Source organism: Peromyscus eremicus, chromosome 2 (assembly GCF_949786415.1).
Source record: "Peromyscus eremicus chromosome 2, PerEre_H2_v1, whole genome shotgun sequence".
NCBI lineage: Eukaryota > Metazoa > Chordata > Mammalia > Rodentia > Cricetidae > Peromyscus > Peromyscus eremicus.
The window spans coordinates 5,180,055-5,206,504 of record NC_081417.1 but is presented as its reverse complement, the minus strand read 5'-3'; the positions used below and the strand labels follow the sequence as shown (position 1 = coordinate 5,206,504).

Sequence of the window (26,450 nt, the reverse complement as noted above, 5' to 3'; positions counted from 1 at the left end):
CACAGTTTATACATGGTTCAGAAAAGATGGTTAGTAAAATCTTGCTTATTTCTTTTTGTTAATTTATCTCAATAAAAGCCCACTGGAGGGAGAGAGAGAGAGAGAGGTGTCTTTCCATCACTTTCCACCTTATTGCCTTGTATTAGGGCCTCTCACTGAACAGAGGCTTGAGGTTTTGGCTAGTCTGACTAGCCTATAAGCTTCTGGGATGCACCCTTATGCCCCTCAGTGCTGGACTTATGGGCTTACATGACTGTACTAGGCTTCTTATTGCTGCTGGGAATTAGAATTTAGGTCCTCACACTTGTGCAGATTATATTCTCACACACTTAGTCATTTCTATATGTTTAGTATTATGCCCTTGGCAGATGCATAGTTTCTTGGCAGTTGCATAGTTTCTTTTTCTTTTCCTTTTCTTTTTTTTTTTTTTTTTTAAAGATTTATTTATTTATTTATTATGCATACAGTGTTCTGCCTGCAGGCCAGAAGAGGGCACCAGATCTCATTACAGATGGTTGTGAGCCACCATGTGGTTGCTGGGAATTGAACCCAGGACCTCTGGAAGAACAGCCAGTGCTCTTAACCTCTGAGCCATCTCTCGAGCCCAGATGCATAGTGTCTAAGCAGGCTCTCCCACTCCATAGGCAGCTTTTCCTTCTGTGGACCATTTCCTGTGTAGACAGGAAGTATTTGATTCTCATGTACTCCTACTTCTCCATTTTTGTTTTGGTGGCTGCTGCTTTGGTGCCATCTTCAAAACCCATCACCAATGCTGAGGTCTGGGGACAGTTCTACTGTATTTTCATCTAGGTAATTTACAGTTTGGGGTCTTAGTGTGTGAATCTTTTATCATTTTGAGTTGGGTTTTGTGCATGGTGTAAAATTAGAGTGCATTTTTATCAGCAACTTCAGTTTTACAAGCACATCTGTTATAGAGATCATCTCCACGTGATGGCTACTTTTGGTTGTTAACTTGACTATACATCTGGAATTAACTAAAACTAAAATATAGAGGGCACACCTTTGAGGGATTTCTGCTTAATTTGAGGTAAGAATATCTACTTCTAATAGGATCTTTGAGGTTGGAAGACACACCTTTAATCCAGAGCTAATCTGGGCCAGTGCCTTCTGCTGGAAACCTGTATAAGGACATGAAAGAAGGAAGATTTTGCTCTTTGCCTCCTTGCTCTCACCTTGCTAGCAAGTCTGTTTTTCACTGCCATTAGAGCCTACTTCTTCAGGATTCCAGTGCATACTGAAGAACAGCTGAGACATTCAGGCTCATGGACTGAACAACTACAGGATTCTTGGATTAGCTGGATCACAGCCTGTAAGTCATGCTGGTAGGTTTGTTTGCTTTTTCCAAACAGGATTTCTCTGTGTAACAGTCTTGGCTGTCCTGGAACTTACTCTGTAGATCAGGCCTCAAATTCACAGAGATCCATCTGCCTCTGCCTCCTGACAGCTCAGACTAGAGGTGCGTGCTACCACTGCCCAGCTAACCTGCAAGTCATTCTAACAAAGCCCCTTTCTATATGTATATAGAGAGATTCATTCTATAACTTCTGTTACTCTAGAGAACTCTGACTAATACACTCTCTATAATAAATGAGACATCTTTCTTGAGGGTCAGGTGACTTTGTATGCATGGCTGTACATTTCTATATATTTTCTTCTGTTCCATTGGTCATATGTATGTATTTATGCTTGTGTAATGTTTTAATTACTGTTATTTGTCTTTGAAATCAAAGTTCTGTGCCCCAGCTTTGTTTATTTTTATTTATTTTTTTGGTTGCTTCATCTATTTGGGGTTCTTTTTTTTTTTTTTTTTTTTTTTTTAAAGATTTATTTATTTATTATGTATACAGCATGTATGACTGCAGGCCAGAAGAGGGCACCAGATCTCATTACAGATGGTTGTGAGCCACCATGTGGTTGTTGGGAATTGAACTCAGGACCTCTGGAAGAGCAGTCAGTGCTCTTAACCTCTGAGCCATCTCTCCAGCCTTATTTGGGGTCCTTTGTAGTGACATATAAGTTTTATGATTGTTAGTTGTTTTGTTGTTGTTGTTTTCTATTTCAGTAGAAAAAAATATAGCATTAAATCTGTAAATTGCTTTAGGAATACGGACATTTTAATACCATAAAATCTTCCAATTCATGGATATATGTGGTATGCCTTTGAACTTATGTGTTTGTTCTTTTTTTCATCAGTGTTTCAGTGTGTTAGTGTTTTCCTTTGTGGGTAAGCTCATTCCATAGTACTCTGCCTTTCATTCTGTTGTAGATGGGATTATTTTCTTTCTTTTGAAGATAATTTGTTGTTGGGGTTGAGAAATGCAGTCATTATTTGTATATTGACCTGGTGTCAGCTTTACTGAATTTCATTATTAGTTTATTTAATCATGTTTTTGCATTAATTTATGTGCACTACATGTGTGCAGGAGCCCAGGAAGCTATCAAGCTGGTGTTGTGGGTACTTGTGAGTCTCCATGTGGGTGCTGGGAACTGAACCCAGGTCCTTTGCTTGAGCGGCAAGCCCTCTTAACCACTGAGCCATTTCTCTAGCCCTTCTGTTAGTAGTCTAAATAGGGTTGGCTTTTTTCCCTCTTCCAGTATTTACGACTTTTGACATTCATTATTCTTACATCTGCAAACAGATATAATTTCACATCACTGTTTCTGAATTGAACGCCTTTCTTTTTTTTTTTCTTTGCCTAACATTTCCTTTAATTTTTTACTTTACAAGTGATTTATCTGCGTGCTTTTAAGTACACCATGTGGATGAAATGTGGGCAGAGGTCAAAAGAGGGTATCAGATCCATTGGAACTGGAGTTAGATATGATTCTGAGCTACCCTGTGGGTGCTGGTACCCAAACCTGGGTCCTCTGTAAGACCAGCAAGTATTTTTAACCTCTAATCCATCTCTGCAGCCCAAACTAACTTTTTTGGTAGAATTTCCAGTACTATGCTAAAACAGAAGTGAGAACAGGCATTCTTGCCCTTTACCTAGTCTTAGATGAGTGCTCAGCTTTCTAGTGCTAAGTATAATGCTGGCTATGAGCTGTGCTGGTTATGTTCAGATGATTCCTTTCTGCTTCTAGTTTGATGGCAGGTTTTTTGTTGAGACATAATCTCACTATGTAGCTCCAGCTTGGCCTCAAACTGACTCTGTAGACCAGGCTGTCCTTGAACTCACAGAGAGCCACCAGCTTCTGCTTCCTGAGTTCTGGGATTAAAGGCAGGCACCCATGCCCAACTTTTTTATTCTCTTAATGTGTGGGGTGGTTTGCTGAGAAATGTCCCCCATGGATTCAGGTGTTTTAATGCTTGGATGACAGCTTGTAGAGGTTATGGAACCCTTAGGACATGAAGCCTCCCTGGAGGAAGTATGTCACTGTTGGTGGGCTTTGAGAGTTTCCAGTCTCACCCCACTTCCTGTTCTCTATCTGTTTCTGTGCTGACCAAATGTGACCAGTTAGCTCCTGGTCTGGTTGCCTGGTGTTGTGTTTCCCTAACGTTTTGGACTGTACCCCTCTGGTACCATGAGCCAAAATAAACTTCTTTTTTATATCATGGTATTTTACTACAACAACAGAAGAGTAACTGATACAGTGTGATAGAGCACAGACTCATCATTTCCAGTGCTGAACCACGCATGCTTCCATCTCAGGATCATGTGTATGCTTTAATGTGCTGCTGAAGTCAGCTTGCTATGATTTTGTTGATTTTGATGATACAGTCATTAGGCATATTGGCCTGTAGGGTTTTTTTTTATTAAATTTTTTATTACATGCAGTTATTTATAGAGCATGTGTTTGTGTCTGTAGGTATGTGTGCAGGCATGCACATATGGCACACATGTGGAATCAAAGGGCAATTTGAAGTAGCTGGTTCTCTCTTTCCACAGTGTGAAACCTGGGAATCAAACTCAGATTATCAGGATTGATGGCAAACACTGTCCACTGAGCCATCTCATTAGCCTGTGTAATCATGTATGTGTGTGTGTGTGTGTGTGTGTGTGTGTGTGTGTGTGTGGTGTGGTGTGTGTGTGGTGTGTGCTATGTGGCATGCTGTGTGTATGTATGTGCATGTATTTGTATGTATCTATGTGTGCATTATGTGTGTGTAGTGTGGTGTGTGTGTGTGTGTGTGTGTGTGTGTGGTGTGGTGTATGTATAGTGTGTGTGCTATGTGGTGTGCTGTGCATATGTATATGTGTGTATGTGTATGTATCTATGTGTGCGTTGTGTGTGTGCAGTGTGTGGTGCGTGTGTATGTGTGTGTATGTGTGTGGTGTGGTGTGTGTATGGTGTGTGTGTGGTATGTGCTATATGGTGTGCTATATGTATGTATGTGTGTGTATGTATATGTATCTATGCGTGCGTTATGTGTGTGCAGTATGTGGTGCGTGTGTATGTGTGTATGCTTTTAATTTTTGAGAAAGAGACTTGCTGCAAAAGCCCTGGCCAGCCTCAAATTCATGGAAATCCTTCTTCCTCTGTCTCCCGATTGTTGGGTTCTAAGTTTTGTTTTTGTACACTACTTTTTCTGATTGGTATCAGAATAATTCTGATGTCATAAAGTACAAACATGTCTTTTCTTTGTTGATTGCTTAGAAAATTCAGAAGAAAGTGACATCAGTTCTTTAAATATTTGGTAGAGTTAACCAGAGAAACCATCTGAACAAAGAACCACCTTAATTGCTTCCTGCCCCAGACAGGTACTGTCTACAGACAGTTACCTGTCTTTTTCTTTTCTTAGCAGCCATGAATTGACACAGTATAGTAGTCATAGGGCTTTTCTTTTTGGTTTTTCAAGACAGGGTCTCCCTGTGTAACCCTGGCTGTCCTGAGACCAGGCTGGCCTTAAACTGTCTCTGCCTCCTGAGTGCTGGGATTAAAGGCATGCGCCACTACCACCCAGCTGAGGGGTTCCTCTTAACAGTGTTACAGTGAGAAGTGCTGGGTCAAAGAAAGAAAGGGAAAAAAGAGACATGAGAAATGTTTAGGTATCCCTCATGGCCTTGGGAAGAATACACAAGAAGAGATTGTTGTACCCATTTTGTGAAACCCCCAGAGATCATCAAGGAGCCAGTTTCCTATGCAAGCACATAAAGGTCCTTTATTGTCAGGTTTGAACCTGGGCCACCAAATTGCAGATGGAGAGAAATCTGGTGGTGGTGGGCCCAGGGGTAGAGAGTTTTTATAGAGAAAAACTGCAAGCCAGGAATTACACACTTTGGCATCTTGGGATTGGGTAGAAGGGATATGGGGCAAGGTGATTTTTTGAAACTATTGGTCTAGACTTTTGGCATGAAACCACATTTGAAACTATTAGGTTGGACTTTTGGTGGGGAACCACAACTTGCCGAGCAGGATTATCTGGGCTGCTCAGTAGGATTATCTGAATATCTTCAAGGGCCATAAACTGCAGACAAAATGTCTGCAGAAGCATACTGCCCTGTATCTGTTTGAGTTGTCATGGCACATTCCTGAGGTCCTTCCTGGAACTGAGTACAGCAGGTGGTCTAAGATGGCAGCCCTTCCCTAAGATGGAGTCTGTATTGCCTTCAGAAGATGACCCAGTGTTAACACCAACTGAAAACTCAGAAGACTGGCTGGATTATGAATTAGAAAGCAGTGGGGCCTTGAGTCAAGATTAAAACAGGGTGAGTATCCCTCATCTATGAGATATATCAGATGTCCAAATAGAAGCTCACTTAATTTCAGGAGGCATTTCAGATCAGACCCTGATTTGGTAGACATTCAATGCATTTTAAGTAAATGGGAAGACATCAGGGGAAAGTAAGCCAAAACTCAAATTTCAGGGGCCCTGGCTCTCAATAGCAGTGATGAGCATGTTGTAAGTATTTATTGTGATCTTTGTGGATTTGTCTAAATCCTTATAGAGTACCATTATTATTATTCCCAGTCCTACCAAGGAGGAGACAAGCCCAAAAATGTTTACTATCCACCATCACTGACCTGTCTGTGGAGTTGGGAGATGCTGACTGGGAGCCCTTGTGCTTGGTTACTGTGTTCTGCTCCCCACAGAGGAATGGGAAAGGATTCAGGGACTATACTGTCAGACCCATAGAAGACAGAGGAAAGAATCACCTACGCTGTAAGAGGCTGATGGGAAAGGATGTGCTTTAGAGCCACAAAAGCCTTCTTAGAACAGTCTGAGCTCCTTCCGTGTGAGTATGGATGGAGACACGAGGTGAAGGTAGAAGGGGACTATTGTGAACGTCTAGTGAGGAAGGATCAAGTGTCAACTGTGCCATTGGACACAGGCTTGTTCTTACCTGGGAATGGAGCAAGCCTACAATGTGGGGAAGAACCCAGGTGAGGATGATGGGGTGGGAGAGTGGAAAAAGCTTGGCTTACCCCTAGGAAATGCTGCTTCCCTCTGCTTGAGAAATCTGTCCTTATGCCTTTCTGCATGTTCCCACTTCCTTCTTACATATATTGAGGCAATTCTTCCAGGTCTTCTTTGAGACTCATCTCTCTTCCCATCCACACAAGGGCTTGTCAGTCTTCATACTTTACCTCTCCAGGGAGTCTCAAATGTCTGTTGCTGAAAACCCCTGACCAGTCCTCTAGCCTAAAATCTGTGCTGTAATAGTTAATGCAGAGTCTCTCTGTATAGCTCATCCAGGCTTCAAACTCAAAATCCTGTTCCAACCTCATGAGTGATGGGACTGCAGGTATGTGCCATCACACTCGACCCTAATCCTAGACTCTTGACCAATCAGGTCCCTCCACACAAATCATCTCCCCTAGTGTCCTTTTATATGCCTTGCAATTATCTCACACTTTCCATGTCTTAACTGTGTAGTCACTCGAATACCTTCTCTACTTGTAGTAACTGTTGGTAAGACATACACACTCTTGTTCTGGGTTAAACTCAGGTGAGACTTCTGCCAAAGTCTTTATATAACTTTTAAAATTCTTTAAGCTGTGTTTGCCCCTTTCTAGGACTTCTGGCAGTAATTGTAGGTGCCATTGGCATGTAACCCTTTGGAGACCCATAGTTATAGTCTCTGTGGAGCTTTGAAAGAAAATGATCCCCAAAGGGAGTGGCCCTACTAGGAGGTGTGTCCTTGTTGGAGGAAGTGTGTCACTGTGGAGGCAGGCTTGGAGGTCTCATATATGCTGAAGCCATGCTCAGTGTCTCAGACCACTTCCTGTTGCCTGCATATCACATTGTCACACCATGATGATAACAGACTAAACCTCAGAAACTGTAAGCCAGCCCCAATTAAATGTTTTTCTTTATAAGAGTTGCCATGGTCATGGTGTTACTTCACAGCAATAGAAACCTTAACTAAGACAACCTCTGTTCAGTAAAAATAATGGTTGGAAGAAATGGGATGGGAAGCATATGCAAGGCACTGGCACGAGAAAGGTACAAAATGGTAGATCATTTTCTGAGATGTGCTGAAGGAGGTATTCATGGGTTCATGGACAGTGTAAGAAGTGAGGGACAATCTTCATGGAAAGTTAGAGGTGAGATGGCTTGTTGAGAGTGAGGAAAAGGGGTTTCTATTTGGGGTTGGGCTGAGAAATAAAGCCAGTTAGGCTGCTGCAGGACAGGCAAAGGGAAGGCCAAGACTCCTGATGAGTTCTGGAGCTGGTGTGGTCTTTATAAATTAAATGTCTAACCTGCTCCTGAAATATGTCCAGTTTGTTATATTTCCCATTTATTACAGACATGGAATTCATCAGGGTGGCTGTACTGGCTGGTTTTGTGTGTTAACTTGACACAAGCTAGAGTCATCAGAGAGGAAGGAGCCTCAGTTGAAGAAATGCTTCCATGAGATCCAGCTGTAAGGCATTTTTTCAATTAGTGATCAATGGGGAGGGTCCAGCCCATTGTGAGTGAGGACATCCCTAGGCTGTCTGAGCAAGTCAAGTGAAGCAAGCTAGTGAACAGCACCCCTCCATGGCCTCTTCCTCAGCTCCTGCCTCCAGGATCCTGCTCTGTTTGAATTCCTGTCCTGACTTCCTTCAGTGATGAACAGCAATATGGATGTAGAAGCCAAATAAACCCTTTCCTCTCCGACTTGCTTTTTGGTCATAGTGTTTTGCTGCAGCTATAGAAACTCTAACTAAGACAGTGGCTTAGGTCTACAACCACTTTTATCTGTAAACTATGAAATCATTTTCTTAGCTGTGATTAAAAAAAAAAAAAAGAAAGAAAAGAAAGAAATCCTGGCATGTAAAGACAGAATACTCATCTGGGAGGTGAAAGATCCTCACAAGATCCATGTTCCCCAGTAATCCCATATGAAATAATTCAAGATTGAGAGAAAACTTTTATGTTTTATTTTTCAGAGTGAAAATATCCACATTTCTTTCAATAAAAAATTAAAATATGCTTATTTGAAGCTTTGTGAACATGACAAGCTATGAACCTGAAAACTCATTCTTCAGATTGGTCGATAATATGGTCATCCTTTCTGAATGAAGAATCACTTAAGCATTGCTTTTCTTCCCAAATACCCGAGACTGACCCACCTAGAGCACAGTGTGTGGTATGTTCCACCACCGCCGCAGATGCACTCGGTTGCCGTTTTCCCAAGGAATAGTCACATCTTCACGAAATGTGACTTCCAATCCTGGCATGGTGCTAAGTGAAGTATTCAGACTGAAGGAAGGGTTAGTTGGAAAAAACCTGAATGCCTTTCCTTCAGAGTGTAACAGGGTATTAACTCATGCAAAACAAAAGTGTCCCCATTTGCTCTGTGTGTCTGAGCTGCAGGCAGAGCAGAGGCTAGTGCGTGCCCTCCCCTTGAGAACGTGCTACTGTCACTGTGAGTGTGAGCATACTGTCTTTCTAAGGCTGTCATATCCCTTTTTTTCCTGACAAGTATTACTAAAGGTGGCTGCAGTTATACTGTGAGTCTATAGCTCTCTGTGGAGGAAGAATTTGTTGCTACAACAGTCCAAGAATCTCTCTAGCAGAGAACATCCTACCTCTAGATTTCCTGTGCTGGATGTGGCCCATGAGTTATTTTCTGGAATTATGAATGATAAGTATGCTTGACACCACCTATGCTTCAACTGCTCTCTCAGCTAAGGACTTTAGCAGGTCTTTGTAGACCGTGGAGTTCATGAACCGGGGATAGGAGTCTCTGTGCATTAGGGTGTAAATCTGAAGTTGAGCATCATCGAATATGTGTTGGGATGGATCCACCATGTTTCTGTTGATGCCCTCCCGTACGCGGGAGTCCAAACTGACCTGTGGACAGAAGCAGCAGTTGTAGTTGTTACTTCTCTTGGAAATCCATCGCAACGCTCATACTTGTTTTATCAAACCAAACAAGATCTTCCAAAAATCTGAATTGCTAAGAGAAACCAACAGGTGGGGGAAGGGAACTCTGGGACTTCAGTGGCCCCAGGAGTGGTCCCCCAGTGGCCCCAGAAGGACTGCGGAACAGATTGCTGGCCCAATGCCAGAGGACTCGGTAGGTCATAGTGAGGGGCCATGCTTTGTATTTCTCACAAGTTGTAAGGAACTCTGGCTGCTTTAGAAAACCACACACTGCTTTGCTTCTTTTAAACAAGTGTGAGATGGCCTTTGAAGACAGACAGCAGCATGCACGGACTTATCCTGCTAATGAAGGCCCAAACCTGGGAGCTGCAGGCTCCCGCCTAGCCAGAAACTGGGCGTAGGTTTCTGGTGCCAGTCCAGGCCAACAGGAAGGTATCTGTAACATGAAGTGCCCAAATCACAGGTGCTGAGAGCCAGTGACATCCAGGTTTCTATCTGAAGGGACTCTAGCTCACTTGAACATGTGGCTCTGGCAGGCCTTGCCCTTCTCCTCTGTTTCTGCTGCCTTGCTAAAATCTGTTAGATTACATATTCCTGAAGCTGGCCTCCAGGACCCATTCCTTTATTTGGCCACTTCCTCCTCCTGAGGCTGACTACCAAGGTCCAGCTACCAAAGCATTGAAGTCCAGCAATCAAAAGCCCACTTTGGCTCGCCGAATTACCACGCCCAGTTAAAATTAAACACCTCATCTTATAAACAGCCATTTTCCTATGGGCCGTGGCTATCTCCTCTCTGCCCAGAGGCAGTCCTTTGTCCTCCAGGACAGATACTCCTTTCCTCTTTCCCTTTTTCCTTCCCTCCTCTCCCTGTCTTTGTCCCTTATCCCCACTCTCTGTCCCTCTGGGGCAAACAAATCTCCTTTGTGCTGAGAACTTGGCCTTGGACGTCCTGAGCTGATAACTCTCTTTCACTATCCCAACTGTCACACTAGAGTGTCACACTATTGTGACACTCTAGTGTGACAGTATCTAAAGTTAGCTAAGTGTGAATTCCTAATTACGAACTCATCTTGGAAAGTAAAATGATGGTTACTTCTAGGCTCGTGTGTTTATAAGGTTTTTTGGTTGGTTGGTTGGTTTTCAAGACAGGGTTTCTCTGTATAACAGTCCTGGCTGTCCTGGAACTCACCCTATAGACCAGGCTGGCCTAGAATGCAGAGTTCCGCTTGCTTCTGCCTCCTGAGTGCTGGGATTAATAGCATGTGCCACCACTGCCTGGCTGTTTATAAGTATTTTTATTAGAAATAAAGTGCTTGAAAACTAGCAAGCTCTTTCAATGGAACCATCTATTCCCCCAATTTAGTGCCCTGTGTATCTCTCATTTTGCTTCTCTTTCTATGTGCCCTCCCCCATTCCCTCTATTTCTCTCTTTCCTTCTCGCCCCTCTCCTCTTTTTTTTTTTAAACATTTGTTTTGTTTTTTTTTAAATTTATTTATTTATTATGTCTACAATGTTCTGCCTGCATGTATCCCTGCATGCCTGAAGAAGGCACCAGATCTCTTAGATGGTTGTGAGCCACCATGTGGTTGCTGGGAATTGAACTCAGGACCTCTGGAAGAGCAGCCAGTGCTCTTAACCTCTGAGCCATCTCTCCAGCCCGCCCCTCTCCTCTTTTCTGGACAGTTTCACTCTGTAACCTTGAACTTGTGTCCCAGGTGTTCTGATTACAGGTGTGCACCACTCTCCTACTTCCTCAACACATCTGTCTGCCTCCTTCCCCTCTGTCATGCCTGGTGTTGCTGGATTTGGGTCACAGCTTCCCAGCTGGCCTTCTGGAGTTTCTCCCAACATATTCTGTGATTTGGTCAAGGGACTCTGTCTAAAGAGCAAACTTCATCCTGATACTCAACTGTGCCCTGCTCTGGTTTGTTGGCTTCTCTCAGGATAAAGTCCAAAGTGTACCAGTCCCAAGGTTAGGCTTTTGAGCCCATGGTCATTTGTTTCCTGTAATTTCCAGCTCTATCTTACTATTCATCTGAAAAGGTGTCAGAACCACGTGGGATTTAAAGAAGGAAGGAGCTAGAGTGGTCTTGTTTTGTTTCTTCTGTGTGGGACAACCTTTTCCTCTTCTCTCCTGATGAAGTCCACTAGAAGGTCCTTATAGTATGCCAGAACACTGTCTAGAGGGGAGTTCTGTCATAGGACCAAGATGGTAGTTTTTCCTGCAGAAAACTAAAAAATTTTTAGTTCTAAACCAAGGCACAAATGGAACCTCATTGTGCAGCTGCCTTGAAGAACCTCCCTTTTCTTGGTCTGCTGTTGTCCAGCAGCTCTGATGGTTTGCTGGCCCTGCACGCTGCCGCTGCCGTGTTCACTGCCCATTTACCACAACACTTCCACCCTTGGCTTCACTGGTCCTAGCCCCAGGATGACCTCATTTCCTGTGCTTCTGGCAAGTTCCTTTTCATTATCCGTTGTCTGTCTCCATCTTATCTTCCTATGATTCATTCTACCCTGAGGATGCTGGGCCATCATCACACCATGGATGCTCATGGGTCTTCCTGCCTCTGTAAGGTCCCTGACCACAGAAGAGAAGCTCTGCCTTATTAACCACAGTCTTAGCAGAACACAGCAGGAGATAATAATATTGATTGTGATATTAGTGATACAAGGCACCTGAATTAAAAAACAACCCAACTTTCAGGACAGAAGATATGATGAAGAAACAAATGCTAAGAGGTGGGAACCTGCATAATCTCACTCCGATGGCCTTTTTTTTTTTTTTTGTGATGTTAAGAAGATATCTTGGGGAAAACTGCTGTGGGATGTATGGCAAATGTGTTGCTGATTAATCAATAAAACACTGATTGGCCGTTGGCTAGGCAGGAAGTATAGGCGGGGCAAGGAGGAGAATAAAGCTGGGAAGTGGAAGGCTGAGTCAGAGAGACACTGCCAGCCGCCACCATGATGACAAACAGCATGTGAAGATCCTGGTAAGCCACGAGCCATGTGGCAAGGGATAGATTTATGGAAATGAATTAATTTAAACTGTAAGAACAGTTAGCAAGAAGCCTGCCACGGCCATACAGTTTGTAAGCAATATAAGTCTCTGTGTTTACTTGGTCGGGTTTGAGCGGCTATGGGACTGGCAGGTAAAAGAGATTTGTCCTGACTGTGGGCCAGGCAGGAAAACTTAAGCTACAGAAAACCTTCACAGTTTCAGCACTGAGGGCAATGCTGTAACTAGAAACACACCCCAGAAAAAAACTTTACTCACAATAGTAGGATAATCTTATTTAAAAGAGTGTTTATAGGGCACTGTGTTTTAAACAACAGAAAGGCTGGAGAGTATTTACCCAGCCCTGGGCTTATCCTTAGGGCCACAAAACAGAAAGCAAAGGAAAGGAAATGTGTGTCAGTGTGAGGGCCTGGACCCCTCTGCTACAAAGCTGGTGGTGTGAATCATGGATGTTTTTTCCAGGGGGGAAAAATTTGAAAAATGCTTCACACTTTTTTCAGGGTTCCCTGAATCTGAACGATAGGATTGGGAGGAGCCCATGGCTGTGTTTTGGAATATCGCTACTTGTTCAAGCAGCACGTGACCAAACACGGAAGCAGGCTATTTAGCAATGGCTCTAAGGAGACATTGGCAGACACACACCTCTTTAGGAGAGAGAATAGAAATGTAGTCTTCATATATCATCTTGGCTTTCTCCTCAATCGTGCTCTGATTAGCTTCCCTTTTCAGCTCCTCACAGGCCATCCAGAAAAGCATGTTTTCTTCACTGAATTCTGTTCGAAGGAATTCCCGGAATGCATTTCTTCCAGCTGGAGTGACCATTAGGTTGTCAAATGATTGGGCCCAGGCACAGACTTCTTCCAGAGTGGGGGTGGGGCTGAGCAGTGGTCAAAAGGAACAAAAGGAAGATGTTACCCTGGTGACTCCAGCTTTTGTCACAAAGCTCTCTGCTGTGAAACACTGTTTTCCTTTCCTCAATCCTTTCACAAAAACACCTACAAGCTGGATGTTTGCAAGTGGCTTTGTCGGAGTGTGTTGTAACTTCCTCATCCCTCCCCCCCTTTTTTTGGTTTTTCAAGACTGGGTTTCTCTGTGTAGCCCTGGCTATCCAAAAACTCTCTTTGTAAACAAGGCTAGACTCAAACTCACAGAGATTCGCCTCCTCTCTCTGGGTCAAAGGCGTGTGTCACCATGCCCAGTGCATTGTAACTTCTTGACCAACGTTACAGTCATACTTTGTTTACATCTGGGAACATCTGGCAAAACTTTTAAATTACAGAAGTGAAGAAAAATCCTGCAGCCACCTGACCCCAAACAGAACTAAGTGATGCTTAACAGTGACCCAACAGAACATCAGTGGGCAATGTCCACTGAATGCTTTCTAAGATTCATATAACATTTGAGGAAGAGAAAAGAACATACATGATATAATCCCAAGTTATGAGGGACAGTGTAGTGAAAGATTCACCAGATTCATTATATCTGTTGTGAATTCCCCAGTGATGGCAACTGGGTTCTGAAGCGACATTTTGTAAATGGTCAGGACTGTTACTTGAGTTGCTCTTCCTGAAGGAGTCACAGTCCTGGCATAATTTAGTCTCCAGACAAACCCAGCAAACCAGGAAGTCCAGTATGGCTGAAAACTGCTTATGTAATGGTTCTTTCAGACAACTACCAGATCAGATAAGAGGTTTTGGCATGCTGAAATTGACGTGCTGAAGATGTCTTTGTGTAACAATAAAGAGACTTTGTAAAAGCAAAGCCATGAGACTGTCAGTCCATCAGAGGCCGACTCCCCTGCTGCTGCTAAAGCCGTAAAACATGCTGGAGTGACCCATGTAACACAGAACACAGACAAGACAGCAACAAAATGATCAGCTATAAATGCATTCTTGACATGAAGAGGGAGCCGCACATACAGAGAGGCCTGCTGGGCTTCACTTCCAGGCTTACCATCTTTGAGGGTGTTAGGATTCTGCCACTCCTATATGACCGCACACTTACAGTTCAGTAGCTAAACAAGGGGTCTTACATCTTATGTAATCAGTGTGCTGCGTGATTACGCAATCTGTGCATGCGTGGTGTAGCTCCATAAGCCCATACATGCATATGCAGGGAAATCCTTAAAAAGCTGGTCACAGACCCCTCCCCTCTCTTCTGCTCTCTCCCAGCACATGTCTTTCACAGCTGGTCACTCTCTTCTGCCCCCACCCCCCACCAATAAAGCTCTGATACTGGGTTTTGTCACGTGCCTCATGACCTTTCCTCACAGAGTAAAAGTGCCACATTTAAAACCAAACCAATAGAGGGTTTTTTTGTTTGTTTTGGTTTGGTTTTTGTTTTTTTGAGACAGGGTTTCTCTGTGTAGCCTTAGCTGTCCCTGAACTCACTGTGTAGACCAGGCTGGCCTTAAACTCACAGGGATCTGCCTGCCTCTGCCTCTGCTGAGATGAAAGGTGTGCACCACCACTGCCCAGGTTTGAGTTTAACTATACTGAGATAGAAAAGGCCTATTTAATAGTGATCCTCAATATCTCTTTTCTTCTATCTTTTCCCATTTCCATATTTTTATGTTTCCTTGAAGAATGTATTCTTTAGCTTTAAAAACTTTTACAAGATGGCCGATCCACTGTCTTCTGTGACCTGCTTTTCCCATCTTATTAAGTCTCTGAGATTTACCCACACTGCCTTGTGAGTAGGACTTGCATCTCACTCTCTGTTTTTGTAAGATTTTGCCATCACTGGTAATAGCAGCCTCTCAGATATCATATAGAAGAGGAATGAGCTACTTCCGGCCATCTTGTGGAAGTGGCCCATTAAACCGTCTGGCTGCAATGTTGGATTGTGTCACCCAGAGGCAGTCCAAATGACTAGAATCTCAGAATATGGCCTTATTTAGAAGTGGGTCCTTGGGTTGGAGAGATGGCTCAGTGGTTAAGAGCACTGGTTTCTCTTCCAGAGGACTTGGGTTCAGTTCCCAGCACCTATATGGTGGCCTGCTGGGGCACCAGGCACTCATGTGGTACACAGACATGCATGCAGGCAAAACATCTACCTGTACATCTAAAAATAAATTATTAAAAAGAAAAAAAATGGGTCCTTGCAGACTTAACCACATTAAGATGAGGTCACTAGTTCAGGCTTAATCTGGAATGAAACTGAAACTCTTACTAATGGAGGAAGTTTGGTATAGACGTGGGCCGAGAGAGAAGCTCTGGAGACACATGGAGAATATGGCCAGATGACTGCAGTAATGTGTGCACACGCCAGTGGATACCAGAGCTGCAGGCAGCTGCCAAAATGCCAGAAGAGGCCAGAAGGGAGTCTGTTCCAGGGCCTCGAGAATCAGTACAGAGAAGTCCTGGCCCTGCTGACATCTGGATCTTGAATTTCTGATCTTGGAACTGTGATATAAAATATTTTTGATGTTTTAAACTACTCAGGTTTGAATACTTTTTAATGGCAAATAAATTTAAAAAGTTATCAATTGCACATACAGTTTAACAGTTTGGAACTATATGGACCCATTCCTTACATGTCTAACTTTCTATGCTGTATGTTGATATGTCCCTCTTCATGTGGAAGTTGGACTTAACTCAGTAGTGACTAGTTCTTTTCTTCTAGATATTAAGGTTTTTGCCAGGTGTAGTGGTCCACGCCTTTAATCCCAGCACTTGGGAGATAGAGGCAGGCAGATCTCTGTGAGCTCAAGATCGGCCTAGTCTACAGAGTGAGTTCTAAGACAGCCAGACAGCTAGGGAGGGCTACATAGAGGGGCCCTGCCCCCCCCAAAATAGGAGTAAGTGAGTGAAAACTAGGTTTTGGATTTATGTTTGCTCATTTAATGTATTCTCAGCATCCCATATTTTTATATGATTATGTTTTCATATAGTTATATTATTTCTTAAAATGTATTATGATTTCTTCATTGAGTAGGTACTAAATTGAAAGTGGTCTTAGAAATATTAAACAGAAGAGGATTTTAATGAGTATGTTTTTAAAACTCCTGACTTTTGTTTTAATTGTTTTGGGGTTAATAATATAGTCTGTTCAATAATAATCCTAGTAATATATTCAGGTAATTTGCAAAAGCCAGACCTGGATGGTGAGGCACACCTCTAATTCCAGTATACCAGAGGCTATGGAAGAAAGATTGTAACTTTGAGGCCAGCCTGCTCTCATTAGTGAGCCTGTCTCAAAACAATACTTTTTAAAACGGCTATAATTGTAGCTAAGTGGTATAACACTGCTTGGCATGTGCAAGGCCTTGGATTTGATCCCTGGTACTGCCCCAAACCCAATACAAGCAAAAATCAATCAAACAAACAACACAAAAAGCAAAACCAAATTTTATGAGAAAAAGCTTAGTCAACTATTATGAATGTTTTCTGTATGCTTGAGAATGAGCAACTTGTTTTAGCATAAACTCTAGCTAGTTAGTTAGTCTAATTCTTCATCCCTGAGGGATATCCATGTGATAGCAGGATTGTAAATTTTCTACTCTAGAAACTTTCAATTACATGTTTAGGAACTATTAAATTAGTTATATTAGTTACATGTAAGTTCTTTCACCCTCAGCAAGCTAAACTCCAGCATTTTAGTAGTGACCCTCTCTGGGCAGCTCTATTGAGTCATTTTGTTTGATGTGAGTGTCAGGAAGCAGTATAGAACAGAGGGTAGAGACAGACTCTGGTCAGAAAGTCTGAGTTTAAAAGAAAGCAACACTATTTCTCCAAGGCCATGCCAGCCCTGATTAAAGCACAAGTCACAATCCATGCTGATCAAGAAAAGGGGACTCTTCCAGGTGGACACCTTTTGCCAAGGAGAATGTAGGCTGTGGTTGAACTCACACTTCCCCTTGCCATCTGCTCCTGGGAAGAAGACAGTCAGCAGGAGGCAGCACTGGTCCTCAGAAACTTGGAGGCTGTGGATCAATTACTTAATCCCTCTCGAATACTGAGAATACCTGCTTTCCTGGGTTGTGAAGTTCTAATGAACCAGAATAACACCATAAAGCATACATACGGTTCTTGGCACATGGTAAGTACTCCATATTAACTGTAATTATTTTAGTCATTCCATTAAATTATCCAGTAAAGACTTTCTTTTATTTTTCTTGTTTTGACATCATTTGGGTTTATTTCTGCCATCTTATTGTCTAGTTATACTTGATTGTTTAGCTCTGAGGCTTGAAAAAATTTATCATCTGGATTGAGGATGTAGATCAGTAGTAGAGAACCTACCTGGTATGTTCGAGGCCCTGAGTTTGATCAGCAGCACTACGTAAACTAGGCAGGAGAGTCCAGAGTTCAAATCATAGCAAGTTTGAGGCCAGCCTAGGAGAACAGCTACATGAAAACCTGTCTCAAAAAATGTATCAACTAACACTATGATTATTACATAATGTATATATGTATATATGTATATATGTATATATATATGGATAAAATACTCAGTATCCATATCTATGTTAACCCTTTCCTCACATTTCTTCTTATAATTCAGAATTTTGATTTGGGGTCTTGTTTTTGTTTCCTGGAAAGCCTCTCTTAGAATTTCTTTGTACATTCAGGGATGGAATTCAGGTCATCAGCCTTGGCAGCAAGCATATTGAAGAGCTAAGCCATTTCCCTGGCCCTGCACTGCTAAAATTTTGACAAGAATGTATAATTTTTTCTTAAGTCAACCTTTTTTTAAACATTTGAGATAATGATGGGTTTGCCTATGTGTTTGTAAGATATAACAACTGATAACAGACATGTGATGTATAGTGATATATATATATATACTGACATTAGAGGTTTTACAATACTGTGAATAAAGGAAAAATATTACTAAGATGAAAAATAATGCAGATGCTCTTACATGCTCATTAGCCAGCTTCGTCAGTTGGGATGGACATCCGAGAGAGGACAGTACAGGACCACAGTTCTCCAGTTTTTGATAGCTGAATTCTTGTTGCTCACATTACTTTGTTAGATAGGGTCTCACTCTGTACCTCAGGCTGACCTCAAATTCTTGACCTTCTGCCTCAGCCTTCCAAGTGATTGCATGGAAGCTTACATTGCCATACCTCACTTCCTTCTTCCTTTCTACCTTTCATTTCTTCAAACGAGTTAGAGCTCATTCCTCCATGTTTTACTATGGACAGCTTTAACATCTAAAATTTCAACTGAATTGTTTTATTGACTCTTTTGTGGTGGGCTACTGCCTTTCAATTTTGTAATCTTGGACCAGGAGCCCATTTTTGTTTGACCTAATCTATGTGAAGTCTGGGATAAGAACTAAGGATGTCTGCCATTCCTTCAGGCAGGGACATCTTTCGGGATCTCAGAAGAGTTGCAGGCCTTAGGACTCCTTAAATTCCTTTCAGGGATCTGGGAGTTCAGTGTCTGCTCTCATGGTTCCAGGCATGGATGCTGTCAGCTTATCTAGATAAAGCCACTATGAATGACAATATTGCAGGTGAGACAGCACTGACCCCTCCTACCCACCGAGGATCACCACTTAGCAAAGTGATCATGTTGCTGATGTGGATTACAGCTGAAAGAACCTGAGAGGAACCAGCATTCTGAGAGGACCCTACCACATACTGCCAGCCTGGGAAAGAATCCACAGGAAGAATGTGAAATATGATTTCCACTCACCATGTACTGTTTTTTAATAGCACCATAAAGTCCCATTTAAGCAATCTATACTTTCTTAGAGAAAGATGCCACTTTGCCTTCCTGAGCTCAGCAGTCACAACTCAGGGCTCAATTTACTCACTTACTGAGTTTTGTTTTTCAAGTATTTTATTATTTCCTTATTTTTTGTACAACATTTTAAATGCATGCAAAAACTGAGGTTTTGCAGTGAGAAACTCTATGATCTGCAAGTCAGAAAGATAAATCTCAGTATTGTTTTGTTTTATTTCGCCTTGGTGCTGAAAATTGAATACAGGGCCTCATGCAGGCTGATTAAGGGTGAAGGTTATATACTAAGAATTTGATACACAGATGTCCTAGTTAGCTTTAATTGTCAACTTGATCCAGCCTAGAGTCATCTGATAAGAGGAGAGCCCCATGAAGGAATTGACTACACAGCTTGTCTTGTGGGCATGTCTGTGGGGGATTGTCTTGATTGTTAATTGATGTAGGAGGGCTCAGTCCACTGCGGGCGCACAGTTCCCTAGACAGACAGTCTTAGGCTGTATAGGGAACTGAGCCTGAATCTGAGCCTGACCAGAAGGTGAGTCTGTCGCAGATGGACTGGAGATAAAGGGCTAGGGTCCCAGTGCGGCTCAGACCACTAGGGGAGAGCACAGGCACCAAAGCAGTCTATCCCAGGTTTCAGCACCAAAATGTGAGTGTTACAGCCCTGCAGCTCAGGTATAGCCTGACTTCCTGACAAGTCAGGATTCCTTTCTTTCCAGAGCTGCAACACTCTCACCGAGCACCATAGCAGAGCTTCAGTCACAGACAGACTGTGCTATAGGCCTGGGGCTGTGACTCATCTGGGAAGCATCTGCTTAGCACTGTGAGCATCTGCCCCCAAAAGCAGACATTTTATCACTCTGTGTTTTATTAATTGGATGTGACTTAGAATGAAGCCAGACCAAGCTACACTGGATACTTCCCTTTGGCCAGGCTGTGTTACAAGTGCCTCTCTTCTCTACTCAGTATTCACAACCACCCTTGATTGGCCTAGCCACAATAAACTGTTACCATCCTTGCTTTATGCACACACAAATTAAGGCAGAATGTGGCCATTATTAAGCCAGGGTTGAAGCATACAAGCAGGACAACCAGCTCTCTGCATCCTGCCTGCCCTAGTGCTTGGGAGCCGTGGTACAGAATACGGTGCCTTGGGATCTGTGAGACACTTGCTGTTTCTGACAAATTCATTACCATGGGAAGTGGGGCAGGGGTGTTGCTGTATCTTCCAGACTTTGAAAACCTGGGCAAATATACATAAGATAAAGATGAAAGGAAGTTTACATAACCGGGATGGTCTATTATTCTACCTTCGAAGATAAACAAGTTAACAGAAAATGATTTGAACAATGCCGATAGGATATTTGTCTAATGTCTGCAGTTATAAAGGCATAATATTAAGAATAGGTATAAAGGGGCTGGAGAGATGACTCAGCAGTTAGTAGTGCTGGCTGCTCTTGTAGAGGACTAGGGATTGATTCCCAGCACCCATGTGGTAGCTCAGCCTTCTGTAACTCCAGTCCCAGGGGACCCAACACCCCTTCCTGATATTCATAGGCACTGGGCATGCACCTGGTGTACATATATACATGCAACCAAAATACTCACATACATGAAATAAATATTTAAGAAAGAGTAAAATAAAGAGATGTAAGAATAGTTAAAGGAAGGTAAATCCATAGGAAATTTGATAAAAGAAAGAAAAGAGTCAAAGGAAGAAAGATAAACAGAAAAGCAATACAAAGCTGGGTGTGGAGGAGTAGTAGGAGGGCTGGAAGATCCATCAGATCTGGGGCTCCCAACTCACTCCTGCATCAAATACCCCAAAATTAAACATTAAAAACTGAAACATTAAATTAAAGGTAAAAACATTACATTATGTATTTTTTCTTCAAAATACTTAGATTTTAAACAGCAGATTGCTAGTGGTTTCCACTGAATTCAAACACACTCTTTTGCAGGGAAGGGGCTCACAGACCCCTGCAGGCATCGAGGAAGCAGAAGTGTGAGATATTCATAAGGTGCTTCCTCGAGACTGTACAAGCAGTCATGGTTGCTGGGCAGGGGACTCTTAGACCGCCAATACCTGTGAGTTGTGCAAAGAGCTTCAGGGAGGCAGCTTCTGTGAGCTGTCACCTGTACTGAGTGGGCTTTGTGCTGAATCTGCCTTGGAGTCACCCATGTTTCTGCAGGTAACCCCTGGCCTATGATCATGTGAATAACTCCAATACACTCACTGGTTCACTAAGTCTTTGATCTGCCGACAGTGCCTCATCTGGGGTAGATGTTGGTTCACGTCTTCCAGGAAAAGTCATACAATACTTCAGCCATTTAGAACTAATTTGCAACTGAAAAATTTAATTCTTCGATTTTCCTGAAGACCTACTATGAGGTATCATTATGTTTTTTTACTTTTAAAGATATATATATATATATATATATATATATATATATATATTATATAAAAATAAAATCACATTATGCATTGTTATAGGTTGTCAGGAGGGATCAACTTCTATTTGTGATTCAGCATTGGAACTGAAGAGTGAGCTGACTTTTCCCCCTGTTATGAAATGAATTAAAAGGAATTCTACAGGGGAAATTCAAAGCCACACTGAGATCTGATGTTACTAAATGGTAGTTATAGGAAAATGTACATGTTCTGTTGAAACTTACAATGTGAAAAGTACAAGGGAGATGCTGGCATCTCTGTCAGAAATGAGAGATAATAAAATGCAAGAGTTCACCTTTCTTCACAAGCCGGAATGTCTGTCCTGAGTTCATGGGAGGCTCTTCCGGGTCTCTGGTCTTCCTGGTTTCTGACAGTGAGGCTGTAAGAAACAAGACAATTATGTGTTGACTGAGATATTTGAATAAACGTATTTCCTAAATGAATATATTTAAGATAATTTTAGATACTCAAATAAAATTAATTTTTTTTAAAGATGTGACCTTGATTGATATTTTTAAGAGGACTAAAAGTGGTCTGGAGAGATGGCTGGGTGGTAAAAAGCACTTTCTGCAGAGAACAGGGGTTCAATTCCCAGCACCCACGTGGAGGCTCATGTTCCAGAGGATTAGAGACATTTTTCTGACTTTTGTAGATACCAGTCACACATGTGGTACTAGTGTATGTGCAGGCAGTACATACACATAAAAAATAAAAAAAATACATCTCTTAAAAAAGAAAACAAGCCAGGATGGTGATACACGCCTTCACTCCTAGCACTTGGAAGGCAGAGGCAGGTCTGTCTATCTCTATGAGTCCTAGGCCAGTCCTAGGCCACATAGTGAGACCCTGTCTCAAAAATCAAAACTAACAGAAGGAAAATGAGTTTTGTTTTTTGTTTCAGTAGGGCTGGTGAGATGGCTCAGAGGGTAGAAGTTTCCACTGCCAAAATGCTCTCTACCCACAACCGTAGAGCAGACGATCCACTCTTAACATTTGAGGAACCAACTCTTTTCCTGGGCAGCTGGGCCAGTGCATACTCCTGGTATGTAGCAGGGGTCTCAAGGGATCCTTTCCCAACTGTTGTTTGCTCGGTGGGTGTGAAATGTCACTTGAGTTTGATTTGCATTTACTAAAGGCTGATTTTGTCCAGCCTCTCTCCATTTATCACTAGCTATCACATATTTTCTCTGAAAACATGTCTTTTTCTATTCCTTGACATTTAAATATCAGTTTGTCTTTTACTTCCGAGATAGACGATTTTACTGTTGTGCACAGGGTGTTTTGCCTGCATGTGTTTCTGTGCACCACACATGCATGCTCGGTGTCCACAGAGGTCAGAAAAGGGCTTTGGATGGATCCCTTGGAACTGGCGTTACAAGTGTTTGTGAACTACTTTGTGGACACTGGGAGTCGAGCCCATGTCCTCTGCAAGAGCAGCCAGGGCTTTGAACTGTATAATAGCTTTATGTATTTTAGATATAAGCTCTGATGATAGCTATTTTTATGGACTTTATATTCTTCTTTACTCATCAGTTCTAATAAAGTTTCTTTTGGACTTTTGGGGTGTTTTTGCGTCATCTAAAAATCGGGAGGATTTTCTCTGTCCTTTTCCAAGTCCTAGGCTCTATCTATATGCCTCCTCTTGGCTGATGCCTACAACACAATGTTGTGTGACATTGTGGAAGTGGAAGAGACTGTCAAGTCTTTCTCTTATTCTTGACTTATTTAGCAGGAAGTTTTCAGAATCCCAACAGCTTAAAATAGTGTTTTGTTTTGATGCTGAAGACAATAACCAGTACTTCAGCAAGAGTGAGCATGTGTTTTACCCCTGAACAACCCTCTGAACCTCTAAAATGAATTTTTATCATTGATGATTTAAGCTTTTTGTTTTGCTACTGTATTTTTAGTGCTTCTGTTCGTTTTCCTATGCTTTTCCTAAGCATTTTATCTTACGAATGTCTTTTAGCCTGCTTTTAGCAATCAGCTTTGTAAGTTTTTTTAGTGTGTGTGTGTGTGTGTGTGTGAGAGAGAGAGAGAGAGAGAGAGAGAGAGAGAGAGAGAGAGAGAGAGAGAGAGAGATCTATTTTTATGTAAAGACAAAATCATTAAAAATGCAGGAATCCTTTTTACTCATTTCAATAAATAATGGTTTTTAAAAATGAAACAAAACAAAACCCTTTGAGAGGCACTGGGTGGCCTCCTGTCTGGGGAGCATTTATCCTGCCTGACTTCCTGGCTTCTTTGCAAGCAGAACACGTGACTGCACAGTGGGTATGAAAAAGCAAAGAAAAAGGAATTATGAATTTGACACAAGGCTGCAAAGAGAATTGGAAGCTATATTGTGAACTTAATAATGCAAAATTTCCTCGAGCTTTGACATTTTCCATCTTATTTTGCTAAAGCAGAAATAGTTTAAAGGAGACAATGTATTCTAGAGAAAAGGCACATGATATTCTTTTGGTTCATTGTGCTTATGGGGGTCTTCTGTGGCTGTTATCCCAGAAGAGGATGATGAACACAAGCCAAAGCCCTGCTTGCCATACTTCTAAATGTTCTATAAGACTCAGGGCTTCCCTTTCCAGTGAGAAGGGAGGGGGACACCCTCAAGCATTACAGAAAACAATTAAAGTTTATTGCTTTATTAGCATATGTTATTATGTGACATTTTCACACATGCATATAAATGTGTTTTGATCATATTCATTACCCTCCCTTGTCCCTTTTTGTTCCCACTGACCCCCTTCCTATTTCCAACTAGTCCTTCTACTTTTATGCCCCTTTTCTTTCTTTTTGGTGGCCAATCAATGAGTTAGAGAGCTGCTTACATGAGTGTGGGTGAAGTGCTATTCACAGGAGCATGCACTACTCACCAGTGGCTAAAAAGTTTACATTTTAGAGGATAAAAATCTGAGTGCTTTCCTTTATATTAGAAGGCCATCGACTGGAATTCTGAGAGGAATGTTTTTGAGACTTAGGAAAACATTGCTAGTTATTTTTCTAGAAAATTTACTATGTATACCAACACAGACACATCTTCAAAGAATGCTGGGTGGGGGGGTTGGTAAGTCAAGGAAACTGAATTGTTTTCCACTGATGTGATATCAACACATTATGTTTCAGGATAATTATGAATCAATTAATTTTGAGAAAAAATTCTTCTCAATACACATAAACTTTATTGTGTATGCCCCCTACTCTGAGTCTCAGAGATAACCATCAAGCTTAATTTGTCTTCCTTCTTGTTCATTGTTATGCTACTGTGCACACATATGCATCTTAGATGTTGTATAAGCAATGTGTTCTGTGCACACATATGCATCTTAGATGTTGTATAAGCACTGTGTTCTGTGCACACATATGCATCTCAGATGTTGTTATTATAAGCACTGTGTTCTGTGCACACATATGCATCTTAGATGTTGTATAAGCACTATTTCACAGTATCCATTGTTCCGGAATTGCTTTCCTCCCTGTAGCACATGAGTTTAAATGACAATGGCATGAAGACACCACGAGGCCTGGATCCACATATTTCTTGTTTGTGAATGGAACCACTTCCATTTTCTCATGGAGACTGAGGCCATAGCAAATCCACACAGACATTCTTTCTGCATGTGCCTCATTTTTTCTTAGAGGGCTTAATAAGGGGAACATTTAGAAGGTGTATATTCAACTTGCATTTTTTTTCTTTTTGAGGCAGGGTCTCTCTGTATCACTGGCTGTCTTGGAACACACTATGTAGATCAGGCTAGACTCGAACTCACAGAGATCTGCCTGTCTTTTCACACCACCCCCACCCCAGTACTGGGGTTAAAGGTGTGTGTACAACAGGCTATCAGCTTGCATTTATCTTGATCTTATTGGCAGGAGCACATATAGATTACCTATTCTGTGCCACTTCATTTGCTTGTTTCTTATTTGGTTGTTTTATGTCGTGACACTCTTTGTATATTATGGCTATGAATTCTTTACTGTATGTGTGTGGGTACCCATACGTGTGTGTGTGTGTGTGTGTGTGTGTGTGTGTGTGTGTGTGTGTGTGCGCGCGTGCATGTGGAGTCCACAGACAACATCAAGTAGCCTTCCTCAGGAGCTACCTACCTTGGGTTTTTGTTTTGGTGTTTTGAGACAAGGTCTCTCATTGGCTGAAGCTAGGAAAGCTGGCTGGCCGGTGAGTGTCAAGGATCCACCTGCCTCAGTCTCCCAGATACTGGGACACAGGTCTGGGATTACAGCCATCATGCCAAATTTGGGGATTTTTTCCTGTTCTTTCTTTCTTTCTTTCTTTCTTTCTTTCTTTCTTTCTTTCTTTCTTTCTTTAACTTTTTAAAAAGCATATTTCAATTTATATATTTTTCTTTTATATGGACTGGTATTTTGCCTGCATATGTGTCTGTGTGAGGGTGTTGGATCCCCTGGAACTGGAGTTACAGACAGTTGTGAGCTGCCATGTGGGTACTGGGAATTGAATCCAGAGGCCTTTGGAAGGGCAGCCTGGGCTACAAAAGAGCCAAACCAAAGCCTACTTCCCAGTTGTGTCATAAATAGGCTGTAGTCAAAGGCCCCCTCCCACCAGCTCCTTAGTAAAAAGCCCCCAGCCTTACCAAGAACAGCTGCAGCAGCAGCACCAGCAAAAGCAGCAGGCATTGGAGCCGCGGCTACCCGCGCCCTGCTGGCTGGGGATGGAGCTCTCGGTCTCGCTTCCGCCGCACGTCTGCTGCATCCGCATCTCAGTCCTCTCGGATCCCGCAGGCTGCCAAAGAAAAAACAAAAACAGTTGTGATTTAAACCCAGGTGTTTGTTTAGCTAAGTTAATGGAACATGGCATAAGTTCCAGGAATAAAATGGAGAACAGGCTTGCCCTTATGTAGCTTACTAAGGGAGGCAAATTAGTATACAGAGGTCACTGGTAAGTTTTGACCACAGAATCGTTTCTGGGCTTCAGATTCCCTCTGTGCAGAAATGCGGTAGAGCAGTTAAAAGGGACAGCACAACCACACTTG

General features: G+C 42.2%; 1 protein-coding gene and 1 long non-coding RNA gene across 4 annotated transcripts in view; one reads left to right on the top strand and one right to left on the bottom strand.

Moving 5' to 3' along the window:
* Positions 1-8,308: 8,308 nt before the first annotated feature.
* The window catches only part of Rgs20 (regulator of G protein signaling 20), a 131,369-nt gene continuing 113,227 nt past the window's right edge, over positions 8,309-26,450 (bottom strand). For all 3 annotated transcript variants that reach the window (XM_059255629.1, XM_059255631.1, XM_059255630.1), the window contains 4 exons: positions 26,052-26,200; positions 21,743-21,826; positions 12,943-13,177; positions 8,309-9,247 (listed from right to left, as the gene is read on the bottom strand). In XM_059255629.1, coding sequence (XP_059111612.1) covers positions 9,059-9,247; positions 12,943-13,177; positions 21,743-21,826; positions 26,052-26,200 — 657 coding nt within the window. In that variant the 3' untranslated portion in view covers positions 8,309-9,058. The remainder of the gene's footprint in view (positions 9,248-12,942; positions 13,178-21,742; positions 21,827-26,051; positions 26,201-26,450) is intronic.
* On the top strand, positions 11,747-13,134 carry LOC131904509 (uncharacterized). The gene is made up of 2 exons (XR_009377744.1): positions 11,747-12,020; positions 13,030-13,134. It is a non-coding gene; the product is annotated as an uncharacterized LOC131904509 (long non-coding RNA).